Source organism: Mangifera indica, unplaced genomic scaffold, assembly GCF_011075055.1.
Source record: "Mangifera indica cultivar Alphonso unplaced genomic scaffold, CATAS_Mindica_2.1 Un_0085, whole genome shotgun sequence".
Lineage (NCBI taxonomy): Eukaryota > Viridiplantae > Streptophyta > Magnoliopsida > Sapindales > Anacardiaceae > Mangifera > Mangifera indica.
In genome coordinates, this window is record NW_025401177.1 from 83275 (window position 1) to 92568 (window position 9294).

The window sequence follows — 9294 nt, forward strand, 5'->3', positions numbered from 1 at the left end:
TTGGCCGCGTCGTTGATTCTCTGATTTTATCCATCCAACGGGGCTGGTAAAGTCAGCTTGTGCTCAACTCTCACATCTTATCATACGCGAGTTGAAGCTGAGCCTAAAAAATTATCTATTATCTGTCATGTCAATATTGGTAATAGAAAATTACTGTAATATTATTACTGACAAACCAAACAAGAGAATAAAAGATAGATTACCAAGATAATTTTAAAAAATTGAAACCAAACGGCCCCTTAGTATAACAGAGGCAGTACCATTTTGCATATTCTGTTGATTCCCATACATAATACATCCAACAAGGCGAACTGACATGCTTCAAATGTTCCACATAATTCTATCAAAATTTTATTCTGAAGTAAACAGAGAGACCTCTTTTGTAAGTTGATAAATAGGTGAATCATACATATTTTGCACAAACAGTCCTCATTTAAGTAATTTAATCTATAACCAAAGCACAACTTTCCCTGTAAAGGCTGATATACCTCAAATTACAGATTGAGTTTCCCAGCTAAGTACCATGAGTGCATGGCAAGGCTGCCAAATGACATAATATTAGCAAGGGATGACAACCCATGAATCATCCCAAATTTCTTGTTCATGGCTGCAAGCTTTGGATTAACCTTTGCAACTTCCCTGTTCTTTGTCCACCCAATTTCGTCGCCTATTTTTTCTTCCCTCTCAATTTTGTGCCTTTGCTTCATCATCTACAACACAAAAAATAATGCAAAATAACATATCAATAATAATTCTTAAAAGTGCCCGTCAACAAAAGGTATAGAGCTCAACTATCCTCAATGTAAAAAAAGGGACTTTCAGCACTGTTTCATCAAAAACTAAGCAGGAAACTTTTGAACTCAAAAGCACCAAGTCTAAATTGATCTTGAACGAATGGCCTTCCAACAAGACCCTAACAGTTGAGACATCTTGGAATGAAACAATTCATAATTATGAACATCGCTGCAGATCATATAAATGTCAAGAGAAAATAAAGAATGATGAGTTAGTTAGTTACCTCAATTGTCATGGGAGTAAAGACAAACAAATTGGTGAGACTGAAAGCAAAAGCAGAGAGTAGAAATCCAAGCTGATACTTTTCAGCAGTGGATGATGACTTCCATGGATGTAAATACGCAAATGACGCCACGGATATGGCGCAACACAATCCCACCATTGAAAAATACGCTGGAAACATCTTGCTTTGTAGATTACCAAACTGATGCCTCGGAAGATTCCTAATTTCATTCAATAAAAAACTCCAAGTTTCGTAAACATCATTTCAGGAAAAAAAAAAACCATAATTGTCCTGCATTGGTTTCTACGTCAATCTACGAAAGGGAAAACATGGATCAATTAAATCTTTCTTTTTCATAAATTGGTTTTCAGAATTAACATAATTTGCACTCAATTAAGTCTCTGAATTATTATTCCAGGTTAAATTATCAATTTACAGAAACACAAGAGACCCCAAAACAAGAAAACATAAGAAAAAGGAAGTGTAACATGCGGAATTGGGGCTAAGAAGAAGAACGTACTTGAACATAATGATGCCACCGATAAAGGTGACCCAAAGAGCCGCACCCCAGGCGGTGGAGAAACAGAGGAGATGAGCCAGCTTCAGGAACGTCGATAGCTTTGGGGATTTAAAATGCTCCGAATTTGATCCAAATGTTTCCGGAGAAAACATAACTCCGATGGATAAGAAAACCACAGCTACAATGAATCGAGTTAGCCAAGCCATCTATCTCTCTCTGTGCCTGCGGCTGCCTGAAGAAGAAGAACAATGCTTGCAGTTGCCAAATAAACTGGTAGGTTTTATACTCGATAAGGGATCACCTACCAAGTTTTAAGGCTGTGATTCAAAACAGTTCGTTGGTGGAACTGACTTTTGAGGTGTGTAAACGTGGCTACATCTTATGCCGCCACGTCACCTAATCATTACTTTTCTGAACTATTTTGCTTGCTTCGTCGGCGTCTTAATAAAGGCTCGGGTATGGTTTTGCACTTCTTTAATTTATTATTAGGAATTATATTTGAAATAAATTAAAATAGAATTAATTTAAATTTAAGGTTGACTCGATTTATATTAAATAAATTATTTTTTTAAAAATAAATAATATTTTCTCACTCTATATTTAGAGTAAAACCACTTTTTTCCTATATATGTCGAAACTAATGACTTAAGGAAATAATAATAAATATACCTTCTATTAATTAAAAAAAAAAGGCTTTATATTATCCAAACACTTTCATGACAATTTAATTTAGAAAAAATTAAAAACTCATAAATTACTCTTTACAATATTTTCAATCTTTTGTATATTTATTTGTTGTAGTTTATTTAATTATTTAAAAGTGTTATTGTTATTTTAAAAAAAATTAGAGACGGATTGGTACTTTAAAATTTTTTGAAAAACCTTTTAAGTTTTTTTAATTTTTAATAATCCCTTAAAAAATATATAAAACTTTAACATTTTGAAAAATTATTGTTTATCTTTTAATATACAATTATATAACAAATATATCTGTATTTATAAATTAAAAAGAAGAATATATGAAAGTAAAAAGAAAGATAAATAAAAGAATTTTTATTAATTTAGATATTAAAAATATTATTTTTAATTTTTGTTAATTTAATATTATATGGTAATTAAAAAAAAATTAAATAATAATCATAAAATTATGATTTTACCGTTTATATTATTGTTTCATTAATTAGTTGGGTGAAAAAGTATTATTCATATCCATTAGGGTTGGAAAGGTTTTAAGGCGAAACATTGGGTCGAAACATTTCACAGGGACACACGGCGTTTAACTAGGAATTTTCACTCCCGCCAGTTGCACCAAAAATTGAACCTATTATCGAAATTTATAATTCCCTCCTCACACTGTTTCACTCTTCCTTGGCAAGTTTTGTTAACGCAGTCTGCACTCACTCCTAAACCCTCGATCATTTTTTATTCCACATCACTGCGCTCTTCCTTTATTCATTTTCTCTTCTTCTTCAAATTTTTGTTCATTTCCCAAGAATAAATCATGGAAATCGATTCCCGATCCAAACCGTTTCTTGGCGTCCGTTTCGCTCTATCTGGATTCGACCCAATCAATGAGCATCAGGTATTTCGTTCTCTTCTCTCTATCTATTACTATGTACTGTATAGTAGCAGAATTAATTGAATTGTAAAAATTTTTTTTTTCAATTTCATAACAAAATCCGCAGGTTCGGTCGAAGCTAGTACATGGCGGTGGAGTTGATGTTGGCCGGTACGGCCAAAACTGCACTCACGTGATTGTGGATAGGATTATTTATGTAAGTCTTGTTTCTCGTTTTACATAATCTTCGCTTCATTTTATTTTCAGACTTCTGAACTTGCTTTAATGCCTAATTATTTGGAAATTGGATTTTATTTTTACTTTGTGCGTTTGTAGTTTCTTGTTATCATTGCTATTTATTATCAAAATTGAGTCGATTTTTGTTCTTACTTTGTGGTATAGGACGATCCTATCTGTGTTGCCGCTCGAAATGATGGGAAGACAATCATCACATCATTGTGGGTTGATCATAGTTATGATGTTGGAATGACTGTTGACGCTAATTCAGTGAGATTCTTTATTTTGTATAAGAATATTCATTCTGTTCACAAATAAGCAATTTGGTTCTTACTGTTACTATGTGTTGTCAATTTCAGTTCTAAATTCAACTGTGTGCTTCCGTCCAAGCGTTGAACAAACACATTTATTATGAATATTTCATTGGATTTTGTCACCTTTATTATTATTTTTATCAAATTCTTCATTTTTAGGTTGACAAATAGTGACAATGCTTATCGATCTAGTATGAATTTGTGGAACTTATCTTATATGCAATAATGTAGCGTCTAGAATGTTCATAGTCACTCAATTTACTTAATTTAAAACATGCTTCATCAGTTTGGTATCTGAGACTTTCATTTTACTGTATGTTTTGGTGCCACATGCAATACTTGTATGCATTTCATTTGTGCAGGTTATGTACCGACCACTAAAAGATCTGAATGGAATTCCGGGTGCCAAAGATTTAGTTGTATGCTTGACTGGTTATCAGCGACAAGATCGAGAAGACATAATGGTATGTGATTCCATTCCTTTTTGCTGTTTTATGACTTCTGATTGTTTGATTTTTCCCACTATTTTACAGTAATTTTTTCTGTTCTCAGACAATGGTTGGCTTGATGGGTGCATTATTTTCTAAACCACTGGTGGCAAGCAAAGTTACACATCTCATCTGCTACAAATTTGAGGGTATGCTTTTGATGTTTTATTATCTGAAGGGATGAAAACTATCTAGCAAGTAATGTTGTAATTTGCGATCCTCTCATCCATCCCATCAAGTCTGTTTTTGTTGTATATGGTTTGTTGTTCATTGGATTTAGGTGGGCACAATGCAGATCATTCTTGTCTGTTTAATTGAACCATGGGGTGGACTGGTTAATCTCTCACATGTATTATCTGCAGCATGAGTTATTTGTTTAAATTCTATCACGAAGCTTCTTTATAAAGACAGTTCATTTTATCACATGGATAAACTAGTTTTTTATAATTTACACTCAGATTATCAATTCATATTTGCTAAATTTTATCCTGAACAAGGAGCATTATTAGAATGATATTTTAATGAAGCTTTGTCTATTTCTACAGGAGAGAAGTATGAGCTGGCAAAGAAAATTAAAAAGATAAAGCTTGTTAATCACCGCTGGTTGGAAGATTGGTATACTTATAGATTTTGTTTTTTCTCTTATGTTTTGAAATGATGTTGTGTATACTAATGAAATACCATATAATTTTAGGGGTACATATTTAATACTTGAACCAAGATTTGCTGCATTGGTCTTCAATGAATAATTTTTTTTCTTTTATCTAATCTTACTTGCTCTTTCTACAGTTTAAGGGATTGGGATCTTCTTCCTGAAGCTAACTATGACAAGAGGTGAGGTATTTGAATGTTTTGTTCTATGCTGTTATTTTGTCTGTATGTATCTATGCTTGGGTATGGTCTATCATCTTTGTTTTGTATGTTAAAATAAAATTATATTTGTTAGTTGCTGAATAATAATTTGGCTTTTTGAAATGCATATATATGTGTAGTATTCTGCTTAGGAGTCAAGTTGGTATAAAAGTATGTATGTTTGGCCTATTATTTCTATAACTTATGAAATATGGATAGAATTAGACCTCTCCATGACACGCTACAGTGGGTGAACATATATTTACTTTTTATTGTGTAGTTGTTATTGAATTCTTTAATTAGCTTGTTGTATTATGTCTGAGGTTCTTTGCTTGATTTCTTAATTAATGGCTTTTTGCTTTTCACATGCATCTTTGGCAAGCTTGAGGTGCCTTAGGTAAAAATGGTTAAAACATCTTTTGAAGTTAGAATCAACTGATTCTAGAGTGAATTTTCTTCTGACAGTGGCTATGAATTGGAGACGATGGAAGCTGAAGCTAAAGATTCTGAAGAAGAGACAGAAGGTGTCACAGCGAGACAATTTGTGGGGAAAGACATGAGTAAGAGTCCACATACTTCGAAAGCAGTAATAGCTAGTGCTTGCCAATCGCCAAAAACAGCAATGGAGCTGCCAAAAACGCTGCTAAATTCAACAGCGAGTGGATCTCATCAATTCCTGACTCATGATAGTGGTAATGCTCCTGAGGTGCATGCTTTGCAAGAAACTGATGCTTTTATTGATCCTGTGCTTGAGAGGACTCCACATTCTACAGGAGTGAAAAATGACTTGGCATCTACCTTTAGAAGAGCTGAAATGCCTTCCTGTTCTGAGTCAAAAAAAAATTCTATAAGTTACTCAAGGAAAAACCTGTGGAAATCCCCACTGTCAACGTCTGTATCAAATATATCTGGCAATATAAGTGGATCTCCAGAAGCAAACTTAGGTGGATTTGAAGTCAGTAAGGCTTTTGTAGCCAGTTCCTCCAAAATTGAACATGAAGAAGCCAGAACTGCCGCAGGCTATGTTAAAATTCCCCAGAGAGAGGAGGAATCATGTCAGGAGGCAGAGTCAAGTGGCTGCTTACCTGCAAAGACCATTACAAATATGTCTAGTGCCAGTTCAAAATCACAAAAGACTAGTCATAATGCAACAGAATGCAACAGAAGTCCAATGTCCAATTATAGGGCTAAAATATTGGATCCAAAATCTCCAGCATGTCAGACACTTGAGAATACTAAACATTTTTCCCTTAATAATAATTGTAGAGATGAAGCTGCTAATTTGAATCTTGCTCTTAATCCTCATGATGGTTCCTCTATTGTTAACAAGAACTTACTGACATGTGATCTGGATTCCTTTGAAACTATGACCTTTGAGACCGGGCAAAATGAAGATGATGATAAGCCATCTAAAACTTCTTTTGGAGGACTGAAAGGGTCCTTCTTGGCACACAAACTTGAAATTGAAGCTCAGGCAGGGGAGCCACAGAACCAGCAGCAGAAAATAGAGGCTTCATCACCCAAGGATAGGGATTTCAAGATGGAGAAATCGCGTATGCCTGTCGACTTGGAGTCACTTCAGGGAGGAAATGATAAGATAATTGCAGAGCCCGTTAGGAAGAAGATGGTTGCCAAAAAGACATTGGGTTCTCGACGTGCTGCTAATCAAAAGGGTTCCATTTACTTGAGTAAAACTGCCTCCCTAAATGACCCTGCAGTTTGTTCAAATGCAGGAGAGGAGAAAACCAACCAGGAGAAGTTGACTATGGTCTTTGAGAAACCCCCTCCAACCAAAAGTGTCGAAGCTGTAAAAGAGCTGGATACAAATACTGTTACAGGGTGTGACGATGCAACTAGTGATAAGACTGAGCCCATGGAGGATGAGACTGAGGCTCCTGATGAGAAAGATGAGCATGAAAAGCAACTAAATAACGAGAAGTTTGAGGTGGTTGAATTGATACTAAAAGAAGAAAATATGACGAGAGTAGAATCTGGCGATAGACGTGCAGCAAATAGTTCTAATATTAGTTCACATGAGATAATGGCTGCAAAAGAAGAGACTAATGAATCTAAATTGGGAAAAACAGTTTGCCCCAATAAGTTTGACTTGGATGAATCAGCCTGCAAAGCTGAGGGTATGAAGGGGAAAGTAAATACAAGGAAGAAACGTCCAGCAGGTAAGGCCAAGCCAAAGAATGTACCTGCTGATGCAAAGGTTGTGAAATCTAAGAATGATGTGGATAAGGAAGATACTATGAATGAAAATAAAACAAAAGAGGATTGTACTAAAATGAATAAAAGTTTGCTGCATCCTGAAATCAAAACTTGTGGTAGCTCTGTGTCTGTAATTGAGAACTCTGTGGAAGTGGAGAAGGAAAACAGGCCAGTTGTTGAAAACCAAACTTCAAGTTCATGTGTTCAGAAATCAGATCTTAAATCTTTGAAGACACCAAAGCAGATCCATAATAATTTTGAGAGGGTTACAATTGGTGCACCAGTGACTGAACCTGTATGGTTTATATTGAGTGGACACAGACTGCAGAGAAAGGAGTTTCAACAAGTTATAAGGCGTTTGAAAGGAAGATGTTGCAGAGATTCTCATCAGTGGTCATACCAGGCAACACACTTCATAGCCCCTGATCTTAGAAGAACAGAGAAGTTCTTTGCTGCTGCTGCATCTGGGAGGTGGACTGTCTCAGAATTTTGCTTTTTATTTTTGACCAAATATCAAGCATTAGCTATCTTAGCCTCTTTGTTCCGGCAGATTGTTAACTTGATTCTGTCTTGAGTGCAGGTGGATTCTTAAGATGGATTATTTAAGTGCTTGTAATCAGGCAGGGAAGTTCTTGCTGGAGGAGCCTTATGAATGGCACACAAATGGTCTTAGTGAAGATGGTGCTATTAACTTAGAGGCTCCAAGGAAGTGGCGGCTCTTGAGGGAGAGAACAGGTCATGGTGCCTTCTATGGAATGCGCATTATTGTATATGGAGAATGCATTGCGCCACCTCTGGTATTTATTTAATTTTTTAGTCTTCATTTTGCTGGCAATAATTTTGCATTATGATTCTATCATATCTCCTCGTTAATTAGTCTTTATTTTGTGAATTCTCCTTTACTAATGCGTTTCCTTCAACTACTAAATAAATGATGGTCAGAGTTCGCTTCTGTTTGCCCTTCTGAAATAATTATCTGCCCTGTGGTCATCCAGGATACTCTGAAGCGTGTAGTGAAGGCTGGAGATGGGATCATATTAGCAACTGCTCCCCCTTATACTCGCTTCCTTGAATCTGGAGTAGACTTTGCAGTTGTCAGTCCTGGCATGCCATGTGTTGATATATGGGTTCAAGAGTTCTTAAAACATGAGGTACCCTGCATTGTGGCTGATTATTTAGTGGAGTTTGTCTGCAAGCCTGGTTATTCCCTTGAGCGACATGTGCTATACAAGACTCATGCTTGGGCAGAGAAATCTTTCGCTAAATTGCTCAGCAAAGCAGAAGAAATAGTTGCAGACTCAGGTCCACCAGATAGTGGTGAGGACAATGATATAAGTTGCCAAGTTTGTGGCTGTACTGATAGAGGAGAAGTTATGTTGATCTGCGGTGACGAAAGTGGTTCTGTTGGTTGCGGGGTTGGTACCCACATTCATTGTTGTGACCCTCCACTTGAAAATGTACCAGAGGAGGATTGGTTTTGTCCCAAGTGTAGTAGCAGCAGGATTAATCCATCTAAGAAAAGGAAAAAAGGGCCTTCATCAAAGAGCAAATGATTTCATTTCTGTCTTTGCAGAAGAGCGTATGTTATCATGTACATTTTCAGTTGTAAACATGTAGAATTCTGTCATTATAGGATTTATTGCCTACTTTCTGAAGCTGATTTTTTGGTGTACCATACTGGAAAATAGTTCATAATTATTTCTCGATGCCACTTATATAATAATTTATATTTCCCGTATTCAAGATAGACAAGATTAAGACATTATGCTTGATGCTAATGGAATTTTGCTGACAGATTGCTTGTGCATTCAATCTTTAATTATGATCTCAGCAAGGAGCAGGAATAAATCAACCTAAAATTCGTTGTCAACTCCTTGACTATGCAAAGAATATTGTTCATTCGGTTTAATTTTATTATTGCTTCGTAGGCCTTCAGGACGAAACAATGGGATATTGGGCCTGAGTGGAGGCCCAAAAGGTCCCTCTTCAATTGATTATGGGATGGGGAAAGGTTTTTGTAAATAGAGAACGGAGGTGGTGTGTTTATCGAAATTTACCGCCGCTTTTCTTTAAATAAAAAAAGTGTAAGCAAA

General features: G+C 35.7%; 2 protein-coding genes across 2 annotated transcripts; one reads left to right on the forward strand and one right to left on the reverse strand.

Annotated features, from left to right (window-relative positions):
- Window positions 1-221: 221 nt before the first annotated feature.
- On the reverse strand, window positions 222-1866 carry LOC123207516 (transmembrane protein 205-like). Its single transcript, XM_044625013.1, has 3 exons — window positions 1539-1866; window positions 1019-1238; window positions 222-710 (listed from the first exon to the last, which is right to left on the reverse strand). The coding sequence occupies exons 1-3, from the start codon at window positions 1742-1744 to the stop codon at window positions 495-497; spliced, it is 642 nt and encodes a 213-aa protein (XP_044480948.1). The 5' UTR covers window positions 1745-1866; the 3' UTR covers window positions 222-494.
- A 1048-nt stretch (window positions 1867-2914) lies between these two features.
- Window positions 2915-8939, forward strand: LOC123207521 (BRCT domain-containing protein At4g02110-like). The gene is made up of 10 exons (XM_044625021.1): window positions 2915-3120; window positions 3224-3313; window positions 3499-3603; window positions 4010-4111; window positions 4200-4284; window positions 4681-4750; window positions 4925-4969; window positions 5453-7672; window positions 7782-7998; window positions 8197-8939. The coding sequence occupies exons 1-10, from the start codon at window positions 3040-3042 to the stop codon at window positions 8752-8754; spliced, it is 3573 nt and encodes a 1190-aa protein (XP_044480956.1). The 5' UTR covers window positions 2915-3039; the 3' UTR covers window positions 8755-8939.
- Window positions 8940-9294: the final 355 nt, after the last annotated feature.

Excerpts from the sequence above, each read along its gene's own strand:
- LOC123207516 (XM_044625013.1), bottom strand. The coding sequence starts at position 1,744 with ATGGCTTGGCTAACTCGATTCATTGTAGCTGTGGTTTTCTTATCCATC. Across the intron at positions 1,239-1,538 it reads GGTGGCATCATTATGTTCAA|GAATCTTCCGAGGCATCAGT; the intron begins GTACGTTCTTCT and ends GAATGAAATTAG. Across the intron at positions 711-1,018 it reads TTACTCCCATGACAATTGAG|ATGATGAAGCAAAGGCACAA; the intron begins GTAACTAACTAA and ends TTTGTGTTGTAG.
- LOC123207521 (XM_044625021.1), top strand. The coding sequence starts at position 3,040 with ATGGAAATCGATTCCCGATCCAAACCGTTTCTTGGCGTCCGTTTCGCT. Across the intron at positions 3,604-4,009 it reads TGACTGTTGACGCTAATTCA|GTTATGTACCGACCACTAAA; the intron begins GTGAGATTCTTT and ends TCATTTGTGCAG. Across the intron at positions 7,673-7,781 it reads GCTGCTGCTGCATCTGGGAG|GTGGATTCTTAAGATGGATT; the intron begins GTGGACTGTCTC and ends TCTTGAGTGCAG.